The sequence below is a fragment of the Bos grunniens genome, chromosome 13 (assembly GCF_055505025.1).
Source record: "Bos grunniens cultivar Pamir isolate PY7600 chromosome 13, Bosgru_T2T1.0, whole genome shotgun sequence".
Classification (NCBI taxonomy): Eukaryota; Metazoa; Chordata; class Mammalia; order Artiodactyla; family Bovidae; genus Bos; species Bos grunniens.
Genome location: NC_141177.1, coordinates 55,323,230 through 55,350,049, shown reverse-complemented (window position 1 = coordinate 55,350,049; position 26,820 = coordinate 55,323,230). Strand labels below are relative to the sequence as shown.

Below are 26,820 nucleotides of genomic sequence, written 5' to 3'. Positions count from 1 at the left end.
CTACAAATGATTAAATTAAAACTCCAATGAGATACCAAATGTATTCCGATCAACAATACGCCATTAACACAGAAGTATTTTAAAACAAATATGGGGGAATTTAGGTTCGTAACTCTGACCATTACTAATATTTTTCAAAGTAAATCCACCATCCTTGTTGGGGCCTGGAAAATAGAACACTATTCACCCAATACTTCCTGATGGGGGCGCTTATTAGCTTCATAGATACCTGAGGCCATTTTATTTCTCTAGTCATTTCTCCCATGGCAGTAGAGTTAGGAGGACTTTGTGAATATTCCTAGTCACTATTCCAAGTCTGTATCATTTTAGAGGACAAAACCAATCCTTTTCATCTTGTTATAAATCATTTTCTAATTTTAAAGAGAACTACCTTTTTATTTTTATGGAGGACTCTTTAAAGAGCCATCTCTTTCTAACGTAGAAGCAAGCCAGCATGAGAATCTGATATTGGCTTATGTAATATTAAGAGAGACAGAAGACACCCATACATCTCTTGGGGTCCCTCCCCGTCTCTTCAGCAGTGGCTAGTGATGGCTTTTTATACCTTTGAACTGGTTATCACAAACTGTGTTTAAAAAAAAAAATAAAATCACAATAATTGTCTTTTCCTTGAAGGATAATGAACAGGGGGGAAAACCCTTAACTTTTTAAAGAAACTAGAAATGTGTTCTTCCTTTCTTCATTCCCTTTGTTAAAACGACAGATCTGCACATCTGTATGTAATTTATAACACGAATAACAGTGTCACTGGAAGGAAAATTAACATGAATGGAGAAATCAAGTTTTTCCTTATGTTTTGGGGAAAAAAAATTTGCCATTTGAGTTTTTTTTCCCCTAACAATTAGGAATTTAAAATAGATAACTAATAAGAACCTACTGGATAGCACAGGGAACTGTACTCAATATTCTATGGTGCCCTACATGGGAAAAGAATCTAAGAAAGCGTGGATATATTTAGGTGTATCGCTGATTCATTTTGCTGTACACCTGAAACTAACACAACACTATAAATCAACTATACTCCAATTAATTTTAAAAAACCCATTAGGAATTTAAAGTAAGGAAATTTTACTTTAAAGGAATAATTTTCAACCTGAATGAAGCAAGTTATAAAATATGGATCATCTGGTTCAGGAGCTTGAATGGGAGGTTAAAGTCAAGGTGTCACTTGACTGGCGGGGTCATCAGTCCTCCCTTTAAGTGACTCGTCCTATAATGAAGAAAGCCCAGGACTTAGCAAGGGGATGTGTTAAGAATACACCATGTGACCAGGAAGATTCTTTTAATGCCACAGTGGAGCTCTTTCTGCCCTAATGTTCAGTTGTTTGTGACAATAATATCCGTATCTCAGACAGTGATGGCTTTGACTTCTTAAAGAGCTAAAGTGTCTATCAAGAAACTATCCCTTCTAATAGAGAACCCCCAGTTTTTCCTGCATCTCAAGTCTAGATTTTTTTATACTCTTTTTCCTTTATGTCTTCCCTGTCTTTTAAAATAACTCAATTAAGGTACATGATTAAAGGAGGGTTTACTCTATAGAACTCAAAGAACATACTGAATGTTTATAGACAGAAAACATATTGGGACGACTGTGAGCGTCTGATGAGGGCCATACCATTGGAGCTCCCAGCAGTGTGGGGCTGGCTCTGAAAGGTTCTGGAGCGGGTGCCATACTGCCCTGAGAACTGCCCGCTCTGGGGTGGCAGCTCGTTCCACGTGCCCCGGGAAGATGGGTGGAGGCTTGGGGGGGCCTCTGCAGAGTTCAAACGCTGAGGCCAAATCGCATCCAAATCCTGGGGTTCCTCTTTAAGTTTCTCCCCCTCCTTGCCCACACGCTGATATATCCTCCCAGCGCTGTCATTCAGTAATCTTCTCATTCCTGTAATTTGTTTTTTAATTTCCATGCTTTCATCTCCTAATGGAAACAGGGCCAGAGATAGCACTGTAAATTAGTGAAAGAAAAAATAATCCACTACCAGAAAAAAAAAAAACAGAACAAGACACCCCCCCTCCCTTCTTTGGAATCGGGGGAGGATTACTGACCCCAGATGCAAGCTTCTCTTTTCAGAATCTTCTTTCCTCAGAGGACTTTTTTTTTTTGAACCAAAGTATCTGTATTGCACCGAATAAATATTACTTAATAAATATTACTTAAAGATGACTCTGAAATTATACAGATATAAAATATTTTCTATAAACAATATCATTAAAGGATCTATTAGATCTAGATCTATTAAGGGCTATTTCACACACGTGTGCATGCTTGCTCAGCCTCTCAGTCGTGTCCAACTCTTTGTGACCTCATGGACTGTAGCCCACCAGGCTCCTCTGTCCATGGAATTCTCCAGGCAAGAATACTGGACTGGGCTCCCATTCCCATCTCCAGGGGATCGTCCCAAAACAAGGACTGAACCCTTATCTCCTGCACTGGCAGCTAGGTTCTGCAGTGCTGAGCCACAAAGGAAGCCGACCGCAAACATACTATCTTTTTAAATTGTCATCAGCCAGTAACTTTACAAAGGTTAAGGGAAGTAGTCTTTTCTTTTTTTTCTCTAATCTGGGTTTTAAAATAAAAGTCTAATGCCACGGTACACACTCATACAGTCACTCTACTAAATGCTTGAAATTTCAACTATGAAGAAAGGAAAAGCCCCGCAGAAAGCATCTATTACAAAAAACAGCTCCTACAAATAAATCTAGCACATTTATTTATTTATTTTTAATTTTTGGCCGCATCTGTGCTGCATGTGGGATCTCAGTTCCTAACCAGGGATCAAACCCACGCACCCTACATTGGGAACTCAGAATCTTAACTACCGGACCACCAGGGGAGTCCTGAGTACATTTAATATAATCATGTTGTAATACCCTCAGCATCATATTAGCCAGATTTCTCTATCAGACTGGTAACTGCACAATGAATGTAGGTATTCTGCATTGTCTAGTTAGATATTTAGCTTATTAATACACAAATACGTTACTGAATGTAGTGGAGAAGGAAATGGCAACCCACTCCATTATTCTTGCTTGAAAAAGTCCGCGGGGTCACAAAGAGTCGGACACGACTCAGCAAACTTAACAACAACAGTAACAAAACTGAATGTAAGGAAACTTTTCTATTTTTATGCTGTGAAGTTAGTATCTTAAATTTTTAAAATGGTAACAAAAGTATTAATTGTCTTTAATATCTAACATGAACAAATGCAGAATTAATACAGATTTCCAAATTTACAATACTGCTCTGTGTTGGCATATGCTTGAGAGGAGAAATATTTTACTTTGTCATAAAACTCTTTCCATTTCAAACACCTGTGAAAATGACAATACAGAAACAATAAATCATGTTCCAGATTTTTATGAGAACGAATGACCGAGCACAATTGAAGAAATGCGGAGCCAGCATTTACAACTTTCTCACGATGTCTGGGGAACAGGGTGTGTCTGGAAGAGGTCCCAGAGGAATTCTGAGAGATAAATCTATAAGCCAGTGTGGCTGCTGTTACTTTCAGCATCCAAACCCGCCCTTTCCCGGCGTGACTAACAGCACAGCTTGGGCAGGAAGGAGCTTCTTTCCTGCAGGGCTTTTATTCTGGACCAGGGACGTCACACACGCATCCAGGCTGCAGCGTGCTGATCTCGGTTGACACTGGCTGGTGGCTGCCACTCCCCTCCCTCCCAGGGCCCTGGCAAGAACCACACCAGCCAAGCCAGGCAGAGGCGGGCACGCTGCCTGGGGCCTGGATCAGTGCCAGCTTACTCCCCACATGAACTCTGACGCATCACAGCCAAAGGGCCACTCTCTTTTCAAAGGTTCCACTTATGCTCCAGTGACTGAATCCTATGATAAAGTGCTGTCTTCAGAAGGAGGGAAAAAAGGTATGAGGATCCTGGAACTTTTTAAGATCAAAGTTGCTTTGTCATGAGCTTAGTTTCACAGTCCCAGAACCTACAGCTCTGAAACTTACAAGACTGAAAATACAGTGTGAATTCTGCACACTTGATACTTTCAAGAGGACAACTAGGATTGTGGAAGAGGGAGATCCTGGCTGTGGGCTGACACTTAGAAACATTTCTTACAAAATCAAAACAAGAGGCAAACCATGACAACAGATTAGGACCTGGGACTGAGGAGGAAGAAAAACAGGGGGCTGTGAAGGCAGGTAGCAGAGCTGGCTGACTTTCTGAGAAGAGAGCTCACAGTCTATCCAACTGTGGGACAGCTGAAAGGACAGAAAACAGCTAAGTGTAAGAATTGCTGGAGTCAAGGAAAGCTGAGAGACGTGGAAAAGGCTGGAAACGGGCTGGTTGCAGGGCAGCCTCTTAGAGGTGACAGGCTGGGTGTCCCCAGAGGGCAGTGGGATGAGCTGTCCTTCCTTTAGCCAGAGAAGTCAGGAGCAGCCCTGACCACACTACCTGGGCGGGAGGCCCTAGAACCGTATCTCTCTCTTTTGAGCTCTGTCTCTGTCTCTCTCTCACACACACACATGGGGCAGGGGTGGGGTGGGGATGATGCACTCTGCAGAGAGAGGGGAATTGAGTCCTCACATATTCAGGAGGGATGCAGCAGAGGATCAGGAGGGAGACCTAAAGACTAGAAGTGGGGACGACAGAGAAAGTTGAGCAGCCTGCACATACTGGGATGGAGAGGGTGAAGCTTGCAGGCTTGGGCCACGGATGCTAGGGGGTGGGTCAGGGGACAGGCTGGGGCCAGGGCTCCCAGACCTGGACTCACTTCCCAACTGTACTGACTTGCTACCTGATACGAGACGAGCCACCTGCTATTCTCAGGCTTCAGCTTCCTGAACTATAAAAGGGAATTCTGAACCAGACCATGCCTGGCATAACCCAGGGGGAGCAGTCAAGGAGGGATGTAGGTTTTTTCCATTACCAAGATGTTCACAGGGCACCAAACAGCTCTAAAAGTCATGTATGTCCTCCTCAGAAAGAGTGGGCTTATTCTGACTGCTACAAGTGAAGCCAAGTTCTCTGACTCAAAAAAAAAAAAAAAAAAAAAGGGATAAATTAAGATGTTGAGATCTGAAGCATTAGTTGACCTCTTTGTCTTTCCAGTTCTAATAAGTTGATGTCTTCCCCATGTATAAATGCCAAGAAAAAGAAGCTCTAAAGAAGCATGATTCCAGGGAATTCCCTGGTTTCCCAGTGGTTAGGACTCCGCACTTTCACTGTCAAGAATGTTTCAATTCCTGGTTGGGGAACTAAGATCCCACAAGCTGTGCAATATGGGCAAAAAACAAAAACAAACAACAACAACAACAAAAAGAAGCAACAATTCCATAAGGAAACCTGTTCACTTTCCAAACCTAACCATACCTTTTTTCATGTTTAACCACAAAGGGCTGGATCTTTTTAGAGAAAATGAACAGGAATCTTACAAATATGGATCCATGGTGTGTGGCTGCATTATAGTAAAACAATCTTAAATGAAAAATGGTTTGTATGTTTAGTAACTGGACTCCTTGGACAAGACTGAAAAAAGATTACAGGTTGGATTTTACCCTTTGCTCAATTTCAAGACTCCCTTTCCTTTACATAGATTACTTTCCTTTACGTAAATAATTTGCATAATACAGAATAGAGAGTCTTGAAACACAGAAGTCATCATACAGGATGACTTGGTCAGGAGAGAAAAACATATTACACAGAACACGATTATTCATTGTTTGGGGTAATGAAAGAAAAAAGGCAGTAATGCTCAAAGATAGAGTGAGATGATGTGCCTTAACATTATATATCCATTTCTATATGCCTTCTTTTCACAAAGACTCAAAATAGTCACCATATCTTTGCATCGAAAATTAACTAGTGTTGAGCTGTAACAGTCATTTCATATACCTTCTTTATGTAAATGAAAGAAATGTTGTATCACAACCAGAACGAGGTCTAGTAGAATTAAATGATACAGGATGCTTGGGGCTGGTGAACTGGGATGACCCAGAGGGATGGTATGGGGAGGGAGGTGGGAGGGGGGTTCAGGATTGGGAACACGTGTATACCCATGGTGGATTCATGTTGATCTATGGCAAAACCAATACAATATTATAAAGTAATTAGCCTCCAATTAAAATAAATAAATTTATATTAAAAAATAAATTAATTAATTTAAAAAAGAAAAAAAAGAATTAAATGTGATACTAAGGTTTATAAACAAACCATATACAGAGAAAAATCCGAATGAACCTTTTGGCCAACCCAATATTAATAGGATGGAGTGAAAAAGTACCAGAAATACAGTAAGAAGAATAAGTTACTGAATAAGATGAATAAAGTTTGGAATAAGAGGAATCAAGTTACTCAGATCCCATTCCCTTGGGGCTGGGGAGGGTGGCCCCTGAGCATCACTCTTGCAGGCAAAAGCTCACTGTCTGGGTGGATGGCACAGCTGTACCACTTCCCCTCTTATTCAGTAACTTATCAAGCATCTCCTGGGCCCCAGAGATAGAAAGATCATCCTGTTCAAATTTAAAGGTACTCCCCTTCCAAATCTTTCAACATCTTTTACTCACATCCTTTTGTACGGGTTGGTTATTCTGAAAAATGGTCCTGATTTTCCCCAGCCTGCTGACCTGCACCTCTTTTAAGTATGTGCCCCCAGAACTCCAGCTAGAAGACTACCCTGCTATCTGTAGACACCTCTGATTTCTTGCTAGAGCTAAAAGGTGGACCTTCTCTGAGGACCCTGCCTCCCTGAAGTCCCCTGTGTGAAAGTTATTCACCTCCCATTCCCTTGGGGCTGGGGAGGGTGGCCCCTGAACATCACTCTTGCAGGCAAAAGCTCACTGTCTGGGTGGATGGCACAGCTGTACCACTTCCCCCTCTTCTTCCTGAACAGCAGTCTGTGTGCCGGGAGTTTAAGGTTCATAAAGAAAAGTGGCAGGTGATGAAGTCAACACATACAGTGAGGTCATCCCATTAAGGTGCCAGGTTAAGGAAGAACAATTTTGCACTGGAGATATTGGGTTATTGCTCTGGGTTATTTATTTCAATATTTTTATTTATTTATCTGGCTGTACCAAATCTTAGCAGTGGCAGGCAGGATCTTTAGTTACGGCATGTGAACTCTAGGTTGAGGTATATGGGATCTAGTTCCCTGACCAGGGATTGAACCCAGGCCCCCTGCATTGGGAGCATGGAGTCTTAGCCACTGGACCCCCATGGAAGTCCCTGCTCTGGGTAATTTCAAATTCACTCTCTCCTTAACATAAGGATGGTAAACAAGCAGATCTTTCCCTTAGAAAAACAAATCTGGCAAAACCATGTGAAAGTAGCTTGGGGAGAGGAAACCAGCCAGAAGGTTATTGCTAAAGGCTTTGTGAATGGCCATGACAGTCTGGGCCAGGATAGGGGATGGGAATGGAGAGGGAGACTCTGAAGAAGGTTCACCAAATAGACTTGCTGATTCACTGGATGTGGGGATGGGGGTGAGGACGTGAAGGAGAATCAGTGAAAGATAAATCCGAGGTTTCTAGCTAGGGTGACTGAAAGGATGCTATCTAACATCGGTCAGAGAATTAGAAGGTTGCAGGGGAGTGAGAATACAATGAGGCTAGTTTTTAAAAAAAAATTTATTATTTTATTATTTATTTGGCTGTGTCGAGTCTTAGCTGAAGCATGTGGGATCTTTAGTTGTGGCATGTGGGATCTAGTCCCCCGACAAGGGATCGAACCCAGGTCCCCTGTATTAGGAGCACGGATTTTTAGCCACTGGACCACCACCCTGAGGCTAGTTCTGACAAAGGAAATTTATACAGTCGGCAGGCAGTTGGGAATATACAGGAAGCTGATGGTGATGAAGTGGGAATGCTGTTGGCAGCAGCAGCTACTGTTGCTACCAGTGGTACTTGGCCCCTTTGCGCTGAGACAACCCCTTGGGCTCACAAACAACTCAGGGGGTGGCAGGACACCTTATATAGAGATACTAGGTTTCCTGTTAATCTAACACGTAGAGAGCTCAGTACCCTCATTTCAACATTAAAAGCTATGAGCTCATGTGTGTGTCTCGGCTGGCCAAGTGAGTTCACCTGCTCCTCCTGGACTGAGTCCCCGAGGCAGGCAGCAGTCACCGTGGTCACAACTGTGCCATCTCTAGCTCCTTGCGCGCCCTGACCACCATCCAGTCCATCTCCAGGGTGCCACTCCCTAACTCATGTCTACAGAAGGACTGACGGACACTGAGAGTACTGAGGTACAGTCACCACTACATCCAGTATGCTTTGGCTCTTACTGTGGTATCATGTCCAGCCTTTTTGTTTGTTTTTGGCCGAACCACACAACTTGGGGTATCTTAGTTCCCCGACCAGGGATTGAACATGGGCCACGGCAGCGAAAGCACAGGGTTCTAACCACAGCCGCGAGGGACCTCCTGTCACGTCCAGTTTTGCACTCTTTTAAAGAGGCTGTGAAAGTGCTGCACTCAATATGCCAGCAAATTTGGAAAACTCAGCAGTGGCCACAGGACTGGAAAAGGCCAGTTTTCATTCCAATCCCAAAGAAAGGCAATGCCAAAGAATGCTCAAAGTACCGCACAATTGCACTCATCTCACACGCTAGTAAAGTAATGCTCAAAATTCTCCAAGCCAGGCTTCAGCAATATGTGAACTGTGAACTTCCAGATGTTCAATCTGGTTTTAGAAAAGGCAGAGGAACCAGAGATCAAATTGCCAACATTCGCTGGATCATGGAAAAAGCAAGAGAGTTCCAGAAAAACATCTATTTCTGCTTTATTGACTATGCCAAAGCCTTTGACTGCCTGGATCACAATAAACTGTGGAAAATTCTGAAAGAGATGGGAATACCAGACCACCTGATCTGCCTCTTGAGAAATTTGCATGCAGGTCAGGAAGCAACAGTTAGAACTGGGCATGGAACAACAGGCTGGTTCCAAACAGGAAAAGGAGTTCGTCAAGGCTGTATATTGTCACCCTGTTTATTTATTTATATGCAGAGTACATCACGAGAAACGCTGGGCTGGAAGAAACACAAGCGGAATCAAGATTGCCGGGAGAAATATCAATAACCTCAGATATGCAGATGACACCACCTTTATGGCAGAAAGTGAGGAGGAACTCAAAAGCCTCTTGATGAAAGTGAAAGTGGAGAGTGAAAAGTTGGCTTAAAGCTCAACATTCAGAGAACGAAGATCATGGCATCGGGTCCCATCACTTCATGGGAAATAGATGGGGAAACAGTGGAAACAGTGTCAGACTTTATTTTTCTGGGCTCCAAAATCACTACAGATGGTGACTGCAGCCATGAAATTAAGACGCTTACTCCTTGGAAGGAAAGTTATGACCAACCTAGATAGCATATTCAAAAGCAGAGATATTACTTTGCCAACAAAGATTCATCTAGTCAAGGCTATGGTTTTTCTAGTGGTCATGTATGGATGTGAGAGTTGGACTGTGAAGAAGGCTGAGCGCCGAAGAATTGATGCTTTTGAACTGTGGTGTTGGAGAAGACTCTCGAGAGTCCCTTGAACTGCAAGGAGATCCAACCAGTCCATTCTGAAGGAGATCAGCCCTGGGATTTCTTTGGAAGGAATGATGCTAAAGCTGAAACTCCAGTACTTTGGCCACCTCATGCGAAGAGTCGACTCATTGGAAAAGACTCTGAGGCTGGGAGGGATTGGGGGCAAGAGGAGAAGGGGATGACAGAGGATGAGATGGCTGGATGGCATCACTGACTCAATGGATGTGAGTCTCAGTGAACTCCGGGAGTTGGTGATGGACAGGGGGGCCTGGCGTGCTGCGATTCATGGGGTCGCAAAGAGTCGGACATGACTGAGCAACTGATCTGATCTGATCCGAAAGAGGCTGTCGAGAAACTTGAGATCATGCAAAAGTCAACAAAAAAGATGAAAGGATCAAAGAAAGGTTAAAGAAGTTGGGTCATTTCTCTGAGAGACAAATAGCTACTGAGTGACTCCTCTTCAAACACTTGACGGGTTATCACGAACACTGTTCATTATCCATAGGAAAAAGTGGCCTCAAACTGTAGCTTCTAGGCAGGAGGCTGGGCAATGCTATGGTCTAAAGAGCTGACCCCTCCAGTTCTAGAAACAGAGGAGGAACCTCTGAGAAGATGTGCCGAAGGAGTGGCACTAAGGATGCCTCCTGTCTGGGATGTTGAAAAGTGCTGGGAACAGTGGCAATGGCTGCATACCACTGTGAACATCCTTTTTGGAAAAGGCCTTCTAAGGGAACTTCCTGGCGGTCCAGTGGTTAAGACTCGGGACTTTCAATGCTGTGGGCCCAGGGTTCGATCCCCAGTTGAGGAACTAAGACTCCAAAAACCACAGAGTGCAGCCCTATAAAAAGGTTTACAATTCACTGCAAACGAACAAACAAAAAAACTCCTTGCATTTTGCAGGTAATGGTAGTTAAACAGAAAAAAGTTGAGTTTATCAGTGAGAAATACTGAGATAACCATGATTTATATTGAACAATGCAAGTACCTCCTTCTCAAACACTAGCAGAAGCTGGCATGGAGCTGTATTGTAGAAAAGGCTGAACTCCGACCTGTCAAATGACAGCAGTGAGAAAAAGAGCAGGAAAAAAGGAAGCAGGGCCCATCAAGACCACACAGCAGCTCTCTCCACCACAATGCTCGACACGTGAGTTGAATAGCCAGGCACCTGCAGTGGACTCTGCACTCTCAGAAGACCCGGGTTAGCATCATTGCCCCAAACCTGAGCTGACTTGCAGACACTATCAAGGACCTGACAGGCTGTCCCTGGGGGTGGCAGCCACGTTCACCAGGGACACGCAGGCCTGGGGGTGCTAATGGCAAGAAGGGTCTGAAAAGCATAGAGAACAGAGTGATGGCTGCCAAAGTGAACCCTTTGTTCCGAAGCAATCTGAAGTGGAATCCCCCAAATAAAGAGGAGCCAAGATCTACTGAAGAGAATGTGTCGGAACCTGCATTCCCAAAACAGTCCTTGGAGTCCAGCTGAGAACACTGTGTAGTCTAAATGCCACTGAGAAAGAAGGATGCAAACCTCGGCTGCAGGATCAGTGAACTGGTGGAATCAAATGTGTTGATAGGGGGAGTTAACCCACATGCCTGCTGCCACGTGCTGGGGGACCCTCCTGTTCAACTGAAGTGTTAGGTGGAATATAATTAAGTAGCCCAGGGCATAGATGGTGTTTTCATTGAAAAGACGAAGTTCCTTACAAATCTGTTTAGATAACATCAGGTTCATTCATCTATTCAATAAATATTTACTGTACTACCACTACTAAATATGAGATTTCTGTAGGACCAAAGAAAGAAAAAGACAAGAAAGACAAGATACCATCTCTCCCCTCCGGGAGTTTACAGCCTCTCTTGGAACCCAGATGAACGCACAAGGATTTCGAGGACCCAGGGCCTCTCTCCTGACACGTGGGCAAGCTCACCCAGCCTGGGACACCCATAGCCAGCATGGGAGGCAGGAGCTTTTTTTAACTGAGGCTGAGGAAGTGATGCCAAGACAGGTCCCAAGACAGAATGCCATGGGTCCAGGCTGGGAAAATGGGCCTGCAAAGCAGAAAGGGGAAGAAGGGCTTGAGATGGGTAAGAAGGGCCAGGGGAGCAAAGAAATACCAGGACATGAATCAACACGGGCTGTCATGCTGCTTCTCAAATGTGTCCCTCAGTGGGACGAATTGAGAGAGTAACACTGACATGCACATTACCGCGTGTAAAGCTGATAGCTGGTGGGAAGCTGCTGTACAGCATGGAGAGCTCACTCAGCTCAGTGCTGTGATGACCTAGAGAGGTTAGAGAGGTGGGATCAGGGTGGGGTGGGAGAGAGGTCCAGGAGGGAGGGGATATATGCATACATATGGCTGACTTCACTGTATACCAGAAACTAACACAACATTGTAAAACAATTATCCTCCAATTAAAAATAAATTTTAAAAAGTATGTCCCTCAAAGAACATCTACAGACAAAGTAGAAAAAGCATCCATGAGAAGTTTAGGGGCAAAGCCCTAAAAGGGGATGAAGGAACAATTTTCTTTGATGGCTTCATGCTTTATCCAAAAAAACAAATGCAAGTATCCTCTGCTTTGAGCCCACCGAAATATGCAGATCCCTATCTCCATGGAACAACCCAGGGTCCCATGGTCCCAACTCAGAACCATTACAGAAGGCAAAGGGTTGTTGCGTATGACTGTCCCCAGCTACGTGCTCTAGGAATACATTTATAGCATGATCAGACCAATGAAACTGACAGAACACAGGATAAACGCCTTGGATGATGCCTAAATTATGAGCGTTTTTGGGAATTGACGAGATCTCTTTGTGAGGATTACAGCTGACTCCATGAAGACAGAAAGACCTGAGTTGGTGAAGAACATGTGGTCAGCAAGTCCATGGGCGCTCTGAGGGAGAGAAGAGGGAAGAGCACTGGAGGCAGAGGAGAAACCAGGCAGGCCGTGGTGAGAAGCTGATTAGCTGGACTGAATGATCACTGAATGCGCAAAACAGAGAACACAGGGACCTTGATGTTTTTACTTTATCCTGAAAATGACAGGACATCAATGAAGAAAGCAATAGGATACCACTAGAACTATCCAACCAATTCAGAGAGTTTATCTACTTTTCTCTTCCCCAAATGTACTTATAACAAGGAAAAATTTGATTTTATAACAAATAGAGCATGGCCTCCCAATCAAATGTTCCTTCATCAGACATGGACTGTAACTCCAGCCACATTAAGTGGGTAGGTCAGAAACCACCACTTCAAATAATGTTAAGGAATAATCAAACCAAAGAGTTCAGATCCCAAATGTACAGGAGAGGTCTTACACATCAGTGAAGAAGATGACGACACACACCTACTAACAATGGGAAATGGGCACAAGACAGGAACATGCAATTCACAAGGGAAATAAATAGTTCAAAGCTCTTAATGTCCCCAATGACTGATGTAACAAAAATTACACAATGTGAAATTCTTTGTCTATTAATTTGGCAAAGACTATAGATTCATACGGACAAGGCAATGGCACCCGACTCTAGTACTCTTGCCTGGAAAATCCCATGGGCAGAGGAGCCTGGTAGACTGTAGTCCATGGGGTCGCTAAGAGTCGGACACGACTGAGCGACTTCACTTTCACTTTTCACTTTCATGCATTGGAGAAGGAAAGGGCAACCCACTCCAGGGTTCTTGTTTGGAGAATCCCAGGGACGGGGGAGCCTGGTGGGCTGCCGTCCATGGGGTCACACAGAGTCAGACACAACTGAAGTGACTTAGCAATAGATTCACAGGGCGTCCCAGATGGTGTAATGGTAAAAAATCCACTTGCCAAGCAAGAGACTCGATTTTGATCCCTGGGTTGGGAAGATCCCCTGGAGAAGGAAATGGCAACCACTCTGGTATTCTTGCCTGGGAAATCCCATGGACAGAGGAGCCTAGAAGGCTACAGTCCATGGGGTTGCAAGAGTTGGACATGATTTAGTGACTAAACAATGACAAAGAGATTCAAAAAGCCCATTTTTGATGAAGGTGTAGGGTTACAGTCCCTCTCATAGGCTGCAGGTATGGGTCCTTTTCGGGAAAATTCAGCAATTCCACTCATAGGCATTTATCCTGCAGAAACATTTAGACAAGTATTTATGACATACTTAAAAGAACATACACGGTAGCATCATTTTCACTAGTGAGACATCGCAAACCACCCAGACATCAATCAGTGAGTATTAGATAAGTGAATTATGACGTATCTATAGACTGAGATTACAGTGTATCTTTACATGTCTGAAAAGGATGAAGCGGACCTTTTTACAGTCATTTGGAAATAAGTGCAGGATTATCCTATAAACTCCATGAAGGCTGAGACCATGATTATTTCCTTCAATACTGGATAGTCAGAGCCTGCCTGGCTTAAACTAGGCACTCAACCTGTGTGGAACAGATGGAGATTTGGTTAAGCAAAAAAAAAAAATTACAAAACATTATACAGGATAATTCTATTTTCCTTTTTTTAATGGTTAGTTTATTTTCCATTCATTTTTGGCTGTGCTGGGTCTTAGTTATTGTGTGCAGGCTTCCTCTAGTTGCAGAGAGCGGGGGCTACTCTCTAGCTGTGGTGCTCTGGTTTCTCACTGCAGTGGCTTCTCTAGCTGTGGAGCATGGACTCTAGGGTGCACGGGCTTCAGGAGCTGCAGCTCACAGGCTCTACAGCGAGGGCTCAGTAGTTGTGGTGCATGGGCTTAGTTGCTCCACAGAATGTGGAATCCTCCTGGACCAGGGATTATCGAACCTATGTCCCCTGAGTTGGCAGGTGGATTCTTATCCACTGCGCCACCAGGGAAAGCCCCATTCTCCTTTTTGTAACACACATGCCTGTATTTTTTACACATACTCTATGGTTATTGCTGGAGAGGGTGACTGGGACAGGACTTTTTAAATTTTATATCTTGTTCTCAACTTTATAAATGAAAACTGTAAAAAATGATTTTGAAATGAATATGTATTAATTTCTGTAAGAAAAAAATAATCTGTAAGAATTATGTACATTCTTTTCCCTGTTGGATTGTAAAGTTGGGTATAAGGCAACTGGTGGAAACAGTTTTGGACTTAAAAAAATCTTCTTTGATGAAGCTGGGCAGGAGTGGGAAGTAGGTGGCCAAAAGGAAGTCAGGGAAGGAAGGGGCTGCCTAGGGTGCACTTTGAAATCCAGGGGTTCAGGCCTAAGATGATTTTCTCTTGAAGCTTACAAACCATGGTTGTTGTTTTTTTTATTTAACATTTATTTTGGCTGCATCTGGTCTCAGTTGCAGCTCGCTGGATCTTTGCTGCACCATGTAACGACTGCCCTTGTTCTGATGCACAGACTTTCTAGTTACAAAACACGGTTTCTCTAGTTTCAGTACGTGAGCTTGGTTGCCCCATAGCCTGTGGGATCTTAGTTCCCCAACCAGGGATCTAATTCACGTCCCCTGCATTTCCAGGCAGATTCTTAACCATCAGATCACCAGGGAAGTCCCAAGCTATGTGTTTTTTAAAGGAATTTGGACGTGCTTAGGAGGAAAAGGGTTAGAGTCACCATTTACGGACCACCACTTGCTATGTACGGGGCCCTTGGGCAAGCACACTGCCTACCTAATCACAAACTAAGAGGTTCAGAGGTTGATGAATACATCTTTCCCAGGAGAAAACAGAGACTTTGAGTTTAGACATTCGAGACCCATCACGCTCCAAGGTCCATGAGCCTCACTGTTCTACCAGGATGGGCAGGGAACTGACCAGCTGGCCGGCAGGAAGGGCTCCACCCATGAAGCCCACTGCCCTGCATCCAGGAAGCTGTAGAGACCTGCGCTGGGCGCTGCATGGGGTCGTCAGCACCTTAACCACCCACTTATCTTAGTACACATGGTGGAAACAATGAAATCTTTGGACCACACTATCTCTATGGAGTCCAACTTAGTTGTGCGGTTTCAAACTAAGAAGGCAGCTCAGAAATGTCCTTTAAATTCAAAACAGGGCTCATGTGAGTCCTGTTAGTCCTACAAACGATGAGAATTTATTTGTGCTCATGGTTCTCTGAGACATAAGGCAAAAGTCTTCAAAGGCTGACAACACACACAGGAAAAATATAACAAGACTGAAGACCAAGAGCTGCTTTCATTTTCCGAGAGAAGTATAAACAAAATCTTGCCCTCGTTTAATCAGAAATAAAATGTTCATAATTGACTGTCTGGAAAGAGACAATCTGTTTCCATATAACCTGAAATCTTGACCCTCTGCTCTGCTGCACAGAAAACTCTTGAAGAACGCTAGTACAGAACTGCACATTGCCCCTACTGACTTAAATATTAACTTACATATCATATAAGGTCAATTACGGAGAAGGCAATGGCACCCCACTCCAGTACTCTTGCCTGGAAAATCCCATGGAGGGAGGAGCCTGGTAGGCTGCAGTCCATGGGGTCGATAAGAGTCAGGCACGACTGAGCAACTTCACTTTCACTTTTCAGTTTCATGCATTGGAGAAGGAAATGGCAACCCACTCCAGTGTTCTTGCCTGGAGAATCCCAGGGATGGGGAGCCTGGTGGGCTGCCGCCTATGGGGTTGCACAGAGTTGGACACAACTGAAGCGACTTAGCAGCAGCAGCAAGGTCAATTAAGGATGAACAAGAGTAAGTACTGGCAGTACTGTTTCTTCGGTCATTTAAATTTTTAAAAATATTCCAACTTAAAGTACACATGCTGTTATACAGTTTCATCTTCAGTATCCAGTTCAGTTCACTTGCTCAGTCATGTCCGACTCTTTGCGACCCCACGAACCGCAGCCCGCCAGGCCTCCCTGTTTATCACCAACTCCCAGAGTTTACCCAAACTCATGTCCATTGAGTCGGTGATACCATCTAACCATCTCATCCTCTGTCATCCCCTTCTCCTCCTGTCTTCAATCTTTCCCAACATCAGGGTCTTTTCAAATGAATCAGCTCTTCGCATCAGGTGGCCAAAGTATTGAAGTTTCAGCTTCAGCATCAGTCCTTCCAATGAACACCCAGGACTGATTTCCTTTAGGATGGATCTCCTTGCAGTCCAAGGGACTCTCAAGAGTCTTCTCCAACATCTTCAGTATAAATAATGTTAATGAGGATGAGAAATGTATGACGTTCACAGCATCTTTCTCTTCCACAAATCTCAAGAAACTGTGGGCCCGAAGGCACCTGGAGACTGGCAGTGGCCGCCTTCCCTGAGCGAGGCCAGGGATGAGGTGACTGCGGCTGTAAGCAGCAGCTTCCAAACTTTCTGGACTGTGAATCACAGCAAGAAAATCAAAGTTTCACAAACTTATCCTTCCTGCATGCAAGACACTCTGATACTTTCTATCTATTTCTCTTATTATTATTGTATTGATATTTTGTGTGAGTGACAGTCTGCTAAACTAACTTCATGACCCACTTATACGGCCACTGCCTTAAATGCTGTCGTTTTCTTGGACCCTGTCCCACGTGGGCCTCTCCCTCTCCACACACGTCCTGGACTCACCCCATCCACCCCACCTCTCTTCTGGCTCCAGTGACCATCTGTCTGTGAGGACTTCAGCCCTGATCCTACTTCTAAGGGCTCCAGACCCATACATCTAATTGCCCACTGGACAGTTCCACTTGGACATTTCAAAAGCAACCTTAAAACTACGTCCAAGAATGTATTTTATGATGACTGTCACCAAGCCTTGATAAACAGCACCAGCTTGGCTATCCAAGCCAGAAAACTGGGCCTCATCTTCCATCTCTTCCCTCCCACAGCCACTTAAACACTGAGTCCTGCTTATTGTAACTTCTAGATTACTCAGGAGTCCTTCCACTCCTCTCTCATCATCACTTGATGGGGCGATGGCCAAAAGCCTGCAGCAGTGCTCCACCCCACCACAGTCCATGCTGAAGCCAGGGTGATCTTTCGGAAATGCAGACCTTGTCAAGTGACCTGCCTCAGTGGGAGGTGATGGGCCCCAGCTCTCGCACTGGGGGCTTCTCTAGCCTTGGCTCTGGCCACATCTCCCCCTGTTCTAGGCGGTGGCTCTTGTGTCTGATACACATTAGAATCACATGGATAGCTTTAAAAAAACCAGGCCTAACTTCAGGACAGTTGAATCCAAACCCCATCAGTGACTATACTGGATGGCCAGAGGGCTCCCCGTTTCAGCTCTATGGAAGGTCTTCAGGGACTTCCCTGGCAGTCCAGTGGTTAACACTTCGTTCTTCCAGTGCAGAGGGCAGCAGGCTCAAACCCTGGTCAGGGAACTAAGATCCCACATGCCATTTTCATGGCCAAAAAAAAAATGTTTTTTAATAAAAGAAAAAAAGAATTACTCTAAGGAGGGTCTTTGGCTCCTGGGACAAGCTCTCACTTCCTTACTGTCTCACAGCCTCAGTCCCACCTTATACTTATTCTTTAGGTTCTTCTTTGCTTAAATGTCCTCTTCTCAAGGGTCACCTCCCTTCACCCTCCAGGTGAGGTCCCCTGGCTCTGTCTTTCTATCACAATCTATGGGCTGTCAAATCTCCCAGCCTGGCACCAAGGGCTGCTCAATAAAGACCTACCAATGGGTACAGAAATGGTTAATTCTAGAATCAGATACGCTGAAGCTATTGTTGAGGAAAGCTGGGAGGGAAAAAAAAACAACCCCCAAACACCACTGATGTACAAGGCATAAACTGACATCTGTAACAGAAGTTCTCCTCGTTTCCGTGGGGTGCGTGGGTTTGGCCAGATGAGGCTAGTTGGTGCCTGAAAGTGAAAGTCGCTCCGTCATGTCCGACTCTTTGCAACCCCATGGACTCTATGTCCATGGAATTCTCCAGGCCAGAATACTGGAGTGGGTAGCCTTTCCCTTCTCCAGGGAATCTTCCCAACCCAGGGATCGAACCCAGGTCTTCTGCATTGCAGGCAGATTCTTTACCAGCTGAGCCAGTAGGGAAGCCCAAGAATACTGGAGTGGGTAGCCTATCCCTTCTCCAGGGGATCTTCCCAACCCAGGAATGGGACCAGGGTCTCCTGCATTGCAGGCAGATTCTTTACCAACTGAGCTATCAGGGAAGCCCTACAGTTGACAGTGTCTTCCTACAAAAGCTTCCCAGGGGAACATGTCTCATTCTCTGCCTCTTCCCAGTTCACCCAGGACAACAGACAAGAAATCCGCGCCCCCAGCGCCCACCAAAACAAACGAGATAGGGGCTTCCCTGGGGGACCTTCCAATGCAGGAGGCGGCGGTGGGGTGGGGTGGGGGGGTGATGGTTCCATCCCTGGACGGGGAGCTAAGATCCTACATGCCTTGCAGCCAAAAAACCAGAACCTGAAACAAAAGCAATGTTGCAACAAAGTGAATAAAGACTTTAAAAATGGTCTACGTCAAAGACTTGAGTTGCCCAAAATGACCAAAGGAAATCAGAGGAGGATGGATTAGGTCTGGGTCCATGTCCCTGCCTCTCACAGGAGGAGTTAAACAGTTCACAGGGACACCTCAGGCTCCCACTCCTGCAGCAACGACGGCACCGCTATATTTCACACGGCGCTTATTAAGGTACCCATTAAAGTCTTGCTAGTAATTGAAAAAATTATATATGTGCGAGGAGAATGAGTTAATGTTCACAGAAGAACCTTTACTCGTGCACCTCCTGACTCTTTACTTTCAAGGTGTGCCTTAACCTTGCATTTTTGTGGGGTTCTTTACATCTTATACGTGGGCTTAAAGTCACATTTGAGATATAATTCCATTAGCCACACAAGCAACTTCAGAGGCTATTATGTTGCATCAACTTTTTCTGTAAAAAATAAATTGTTCAGGATATTATTCCTGGAACAGAATAAATTCTTGGAATTACCGAGTAACTTATGTGCCGCACCACTGTTCCAAGAACACATTACTTATTTTATCATGACAAAGTCAAGTTATTAATCTTCTGGCTTCCATTTCAACAATGAGAAATTCTGCGAGATGCACAGCAGACACCTGCATTCCATCTCAGTTCAACTTTATATCGTCCATAAACATCTCTGTTTTGGACACCTCATCCAAACAAATGCTCACGGAATACTCGATGTAGCATTCGATTTTATGAAACTATAAAAGCTCCTTGCTGTTAATTACAGAGACAAATGTCCCATCACACATTTGGTTACCAGATAGCATAATTAGTTTTCTCCATTAACCTTTCAGATGTAAAATTTGATTTCCAAGTTAAAAAAAAAAAAACATTGTAAACCCTTGGAATTCAGAGAACACACTATATATTTGTACATGCTGGGGGAAAAAATTGCAATACTAAGAAAACAATTTTATGAATTCTTATTTACCAGGATACTGTCTGGAATCTTGAAAGAAAACCTGTCTAAACTTCTTCCCGGTTTTAAAATATATGCTCAGATACGCACGCAGTTAGCCGTCCACTGTGTGGAAAGGAGGTGCAGTAACCTGACCATGAACGGAATGTGCCCTTTGATCTCTCCCTTCTCGGAATGGTGATGCAGCTGAGTCAGTCCATCACAGCCTCTGTCTTTGTTGTCCCCCTTCTCTCAGGGCATCTGAGAGAGAATGGTGAAGGAAGGGCATCCAGGCTTTTTCCCCACTCAAAGCTAAAGGACCTGGACTTCCCTGATGGTCCAGTGGTTGAGAATTGGCCTGCCAATGCAGGGGACACAGGTTCAATCCCTGTGTCCGGGAAGATTCCACATGCTCCAGGGCGCCCAAGCCCATGAGCCGCAACTACTGAAGCCCATGCATGTGAGTGCCGGGCTCCACAGCAAGAGAAGCCACCGCAATGAGAAGACCACTCACCACAAGAAGAAAGTAGCCCCCGCTCGCCACAACTAGAGAAAACCGTGTACAGGAACCTAAGCCCAGCACAGCCAAAAACCATTTTTTAAAAAGCTAAAGAACCCCACAACCCTGGCATGCTAAGGACCACACTCTGGCTCACATGTGCTGGAGGCTGATGGTCACAGTGACCAAGTGGGAAGCTCTCGACCTGCATGTGTATTTATGATGCTAACATCCAGAGGGTGCGATCCTAACCTCCTTCAAAGTGTAAGGCAGTCCTGCCCAAGAAAACCTGCTCGGCTTAACAAACCATCCCACTCGGATCAGCTGATAACTGGAGGCAAAGTACATTTCAACATGTTTTAACATGGTACTCATTTATCCAAAATTAGCAACCCAGAGTCTACTTGTCGCCAGGTATTGTGCCCTAGGAACAGGAAGCTCAAAGTCTTGCCCTGCAGGAATTCAAGCTGAGACTCGAGGGTCAACAGAGATCTCACAGACAAGGCAGTTAAGTAGACGTGATGGCAGGCAGGGATCAGCGCCACAGTACTGCAATATTTCAGGCATACCTTCACACGGTGGGGTCTAAGTCTGCAAGACCCTGGGGCAGGGGCAGGAACACACACAAGGGCATCCTAGTCTTGAGTTCAACTTTAAAAGGGGGCCAGCTATTAACTTAATAGGAAAGGAAAAAACGTGTAATGAAAAGTAACCGTGGACTTCCCTGGTAGTACAGTGGGTAAGAATCCACCTGCCAATGCACAGAACACAGCTTCGATTCCCTGTCCCGGAATATTCCACGTGCCTCAGAGCAGCTAAGCCTGTGCACAGCAACTACGGAGTCAGCACTCTAGTGCCTGTGAACCACAACTACTGAGCCCTCATGCCTCGAGCTCCACAACAAGGGAAGTCCATGCACCAACCCAACAAAGAGTAGCCCAGCTCTCTGCAACTAGAGAAGGCACGTGCACAGCAATGAAGACCCAGCACAATCAGAAATTTTAAAACAAATGGAATTAATTACTTTAAAAATGATTATTTTCAAAAAAAGAAAAGTAACTGTTCCGTTGGGTATTTTACTCCTGACATGTGAGGTCCAGGTAACTCCTGAGACGGACACGTAGATTTTCATCTTGTGAAGCCAAGATGGGAGCTTGGAGGTAAAAGAGGTGAATGATAAAGCTTCAGAGTAGCTGATCTCACTATTTTTAATTTGAAGTGGAGCTCCTCGCTGATTCACTGAGCATCCTTGGATGTTTGTAATGTGCCCAGCATGGTGCTGCGAAGTGGGGACACAGGAAGAGAGAGAGAGAGAATTAAACTGGCAGTGCCTTCACTTTGGTAGAAATGGTGTGGAAGGAGATGGGAGGGGGGAATCAAAGAAGACTGCCTGGAAGAAGCAACGTCAACTTGGAGTCTTCAGGGATAAGAGCTAGCCAAGCACAGAAGAGGGAGCATGGTGCAGGTGCAGGGTTGCAAGCAGAGGAGGTGGTCAGTGCAGGAAGTAAAGAGGGGAAGCGAGGCGGCTGCAGGAGTGGAAAGTGGTTTGGAGTGGCTGAAGCATAGGAAGTGGGAAGAGCTGTCTCAGGAATCAGCCTAAGGCAGGCAGGTGGTAGTTCCTGTGGGGTCTTAATCTGTCTTCTGAGTCCTGATCTTTGAGCCAGAGACAATAGGAGGTTCAGCTGGAGGCTGGGGAGAGTGCGATCCTCCAAGGGCCCTCCAGGCGCCCCTGCATCAATTACCATGGGTCCCTGCAAGCGTCCTGCTACTGCATAACCTTCCTTTGTAGGTAGTGTTCTCTCCAATACTGTTAAGAATAACAGACGTGCTGCGTAAATGTCCTAGGTCTATTTTTAACTTTGAGATGCGAAACACACTGTTCCCCAGTCTTTTTTCCCCTTATGAATGACCATACTCTTTTCCTCCAAAAGGAAAAAAATCCATATTCCCATGGGAACCAGGGAGGCTAAACTGTTAAGACACCTCCTTAGAGTCTGTCCCTTGTGAAGATTTGTTCTAGCAATGTGGTGGTGATCGGTGGGGGCAAAGCCAACTCTTATAACCCCACAAGTTTAACTCACAGGGCGGTCGCTGAACCACCCCGAGCTTTTAGGAGAAACAGAAAGAGGTGTGTGTAGACGCACACATCGGGGGTGGGGACGGGGGATCCAAATGGGACAGTTCCAGGGTCTGTTGCCATCTGATGCATGGATTTTCTTAAATGCAGGTAGGAAAACCTGCTCCAAGTGGAGCCCGAGAACCAGTTGGTTCTAAACATGGGCTTACGAACAGGGCAGGACCATCTTCAGCCCCTTTGTAAAGTTCTGCCAAGATCGCGGTGAATTACAGAGCCAGCAAAACATGTTATTTTTCAATTTGGGTTTTCAACACGTCGTTGCTTTCGTATGTGAGTGCCTCTCCTTTTTTTGTCTTTACTAGATTTGAAAAATAAAAAATTAGGTTTCAAGTTGTCTCTCACCCATCAACATCAGAAACCCCCAATTTCTATGCTAGTTTAGTATACGACCAAAGCTTCTTTGGTTAAATGAGACATGTCTTTGGCTCACTGCTGCTGTGGCTGCTAAGTCGCTTCAGTCGTGTCCGACTCTATGCGACCCCATAGATGGCAGCCCACCAGGCTCCTCCGTCCATGGGATTTTCCAGGCAAGAGTACTGGAAAGAGTACTGGAGTGGGTTCACTAACCATCTCTAAAATATGAGGATGGTGCTGTATTTTAAAGCACATCTTCAGAGTCCTACACAACTGTATCAGTGTCCAGTATACTCACGCACGGAGATAACATGGATTTGAGTACCCATCATGTGGGGTACTTATTGTATTCAAACAAATCACTGTGCTAAGTGATTTGTTTCTAAAGCAGTGGTCCCCAACCTTCTTGGCACCAGGGATCTTTTTGGTGGAAGATGACTCTTCCATGGACCGGGAGGGCAGGGCATGGGCTTTGGGATGATTCAAGGGTATTAAGTTTACTGTGCACTTGCTTTGTAATCTAACGCCACCGCTGGTCCAACAAGAGGTGCCAGTGCACGGCCCAGAGGTTGGGGACCCCTGCTCTAAAGGATTCAAAAAAGAGTTCAGGTCCCACTTCCTCTGATCCTCCAATGCACAGGAGCAGAGGTGGGTTAAAAACAACCAGAGTTCAACATGGGATGTGTTCAGGGTGACATGAAGCACAGAAAGGACGCGTACAAAACAAGGAACTACTACAGGCAGTCTGCGGTAAATGCTGCAGGAGAGCGGCATTCCTATTCAGTGCTGAGGTGCCCAGAAGAAAAGATAACCTCTAATTCGGAGAAAACGGGGACAAAAACAAATGCAGTGTTTTCTAGTTTGAAAATGTGTTTCACCGCAAAGGATGTGTTGTGTGCTGTAGGGGCACTGGATGAGAGATTAGGATCTCCATCAGCATCTCATTAAAGAAGAGAAAACCCTCACGAGTCTGTCCAAGGTGTGCTGAACTGTTAACCTGAGATTCAAACCAAGGCTTCACCAACCACAGTAGACATTAAACAAACCTGAGTCTCTTTCTTCCCAAATGGGTCCCGGGCTTCCCCTCTACCAAGCTTTTGGCCACGCCGTTCCTTCTACCTCCGGTGGGGCCCCCTTTCTCACCTGAAATCCTACTTTGCTAGGGGTGGGGGGGGGTGGTAGTGGGGCCCAGGGAGGTGAGTTACATCGAAGATGAAGATGGAGATGGAGATTAGGGGCAGATTGGATACACTGGATATACTGGATAAACACTAAGTTAAGGGGTTTCAACTTGACCCTAGAATCCATGAGAAGACAGTTAAGTGTCTGAGCATGGGGTAAGATGATGAATTACATGTTAAGATCAGCATTTGTGAGAGGAAGGCGGGGATGGGGAGGCAGCTCCGGCACAGGGAAAAGAGGACAGAATGAGATGTCAAAGGATCCAATTTTAAAGCCTAGTCAGCTACTAATTCCTGTGTGACTTTGGGCAAGTCGCTGTCATCTCTGAGGTCAGCTTCCCATTTGTATTCATCTAAGGGATGTAACACCTACCTTCTGGAGGGGTTGTAGTATTAACTCAGTGATTAGTGGAAGTATGAGACAGCCTAGCAGCAAAAGCTCTCAAACTTCAGGCAATAAAGTGAGTCCTCTCCAAGGATGACTAAGCCTGCACCCACAGCCACATAAGCGCAGGTACTTATGAGCACTTATGTTCAAAGAAGCCACCAGTCCTTAAGGCTCCTCAAGAGGCTCTCAGATTGGACTTTGCTTGCTCTTGTTTTTGAAACCATTTCTGGACCCACAGTAGAACCAGACATAGCATCAGTGCTATAGGAATTCTCCAAAACCATCTGGACCAGAGGCTTTTCCACGGTGCTGAGGGCACCCTGACCGTTCTGCAGAGGCCAGCAGAGGAGGTGTGACATGCGACAGGTGTTCGGGACATCCTCCACCTGCTCCTGGCTGCTCTGCTCCCCTCCAAACTTTGTACCCATGGGAGTTCATTTCAACAAGCTTACCACGTGGATAAGAGAGTTTTGGAGACAACAGACCCTCGTTTGGATCCTGGCTCTGTCACTGAGTTACTCCATGAAAACCTCAAATTTCTCAAAGTGGGAATAATAATACTTTTGGGGGACAATTAATGGGATAACACGCAAAGTTCTCCACATGGGGACTTCCATGGTGGTCCATTGGTTAGGACTCAGGACTTTCACTGCTGTGGCCCTGGGTTCAATTCCTGGTTGGGGAACTAAGATCCCACAAGCCTTAAGGTGTGACTCCCTCCCCCCTCCCCCAAAAAAAACTCCCAAAGCAAAGTTCTTAGCGTGGTACCTGGCGCCCAGACAACTTGATGAATGAAACTACTCTGGTTGGCTGGATTCCTAACTTCAGGAGACTCTTCGACGAGATTCGGGGGACCCTGAAAGGGCTGGCTGTCGTCAAGAAAGTCATTGAAAGATTCAAAACATCAGAGATCTCAACCCTGCTTGCTCAGCTCGGCCTACTGCACCTTGAGCTTCGTCTTCCGAAAGCTGTTTCACAGACTCAACATTAAAGAGAACAGCCAGCACAGCATATAACCGGATCTGACTAAACAAATGAATGGGACCAGACACCTGAAAAGACATGTTTCACATCTACTATAATACTAAACCTAGGACAAAATCTAGATATAAAAAGATTTTCCAAAATGTTTGCTACTGTTATGGATAATAAATTCATTCTTGCATTAAAATACTTCCTAAAAGTGCCCCGATGCTGGCTGAGGTCTCTCCAATGATCCCTGGATTTGCCCGGCTCAACCAGGCAGAGGGAAAGACCTTGGGACAGGAGTCCTGGGTTTAGTCCAGGATCTGCTACTTATGAGCAAGTCACTTAACTCTGAGCTTCAGTTTCTTCCTCTGGGCAATGGGAATAATGACATCCACCCAGGCTACACACAGGTCCGTTGTAAAAGTCATGAGACTGAACTTCCCTGGTGGTTCAGTGGTTAAGAATTCACCTGCCAATGCAGGGGACATGGGTTTGATCCCTGGTCCAAGAAGATCCCACATGCCATGGGGCAACTGAGCCCACAAGCCACAACTGCTGAGCCAGCACTGTAGAGCCTATGCTCTGTATCAAGAGAAGCACCACAGTGAGAACCCCCGCCTGCCAAAATTAGAGAAAGCCCACACCCACGGCAGCCCAAAACAAACAAAAAAAAAATCAGGGGATGTGGACCTCCCTGGTGTCCAGTGATTAACACTCTGTGCTCCCAATGCAGGGGGGCTGGGTTCGATCCCTAGTCAGGGACTAAGATCCCACATGGTGAAACTAAGAGTTCGCATCCCGCATGTTGCAACAAAGATCGAAGACCTCAGCTGCCACAACTAAGACCTAGTGCAGCCAAAAAAAAAAATCATGACAGCTGGGCCAGTACTGTCCAAACTACAGAGCGCAACCCTCACTTAGAGTCTGATTATAGTGATACTCAGCTCTCTTCTGAGGCTCCCATCACCTCTCCCACCTGGAATCTTCTCCAGCTCCCCTGCCTATTCAAACCCTCCCCAAGGTCACAGTGTCGCCTTTCCAGCACTCTCCAACCCACCCGCATTGTGATCCTTTCCTTCTAGCTCAGCTTTTGCCCTAAAGGCTCACGTCTGTCATTTAACACACACACACATGCTGTGCTGTGGGGTGTTCCCAGCTCACACAGACTAGTGAGGTCCCAGTGATGGCACCTGCCCCTTGGGAGACCTGTGGCAGCCTCCCTGACACCTCTAGTGAAAGTCCCTCAGTCGTGTCTGACCCTTTGCGACCCCATGGACTATAGAGTCCATGGAATTCTCCAGGCCAGAATACTGGAGTGCGTAGACTTTCCCTTCTCCAGGGGATCTTCCCAACCTAGGGACTGAACCCAAGTCTCCCGCATTGCAGGCAGATTCTTTACCAGCTGAGCCACAAGGGAAGCCCAACACCTCTAGTCTTGTCTACAAGCTCGGATAGTGAGGACTCTTAGAGATTTGCTCTGAGGGGT

General features: G+C 45.4%; 1 protein-coding gene across 32 annotated transcripts in view; it reads right to left on the bottom strand.

The window, feature by feature from the left end:
• The window catches only part of BEND7 (BEN domain containing 7), an 87,814-nt gene that overhangs the window by 53,861 nt on the left and 7,133 nt on the right, over nucleotides 1–26,820 (bottom strand). For 22 of the 32 annotated variants that reach the window (XR_015139617.1, XR_015139621.1, XR_015139615.1 and 19 more), the window contains one exon: nucleotides 1,637–1,936. Coding sequence is in view for 18 of the 32 variants with exons in the window: in XM_086334281.1 (XP_086190407.1) it covers nucleotides 1,637–1,936 (300 nt within the window). In the remaining 14 variants the exon portion in view is untranslated. Of the gene's footprint in view, nucleotides 1–1,636; nucleotides 1,937–2,064; nucleotides 2,134–26,820 lie in introns of all 32 variants that reach the window. The other 10 variants (XR_015139627.1, XR_015139628.1, XR_015139624.1 and 7 more) reach the window with 1 other exon arrangement.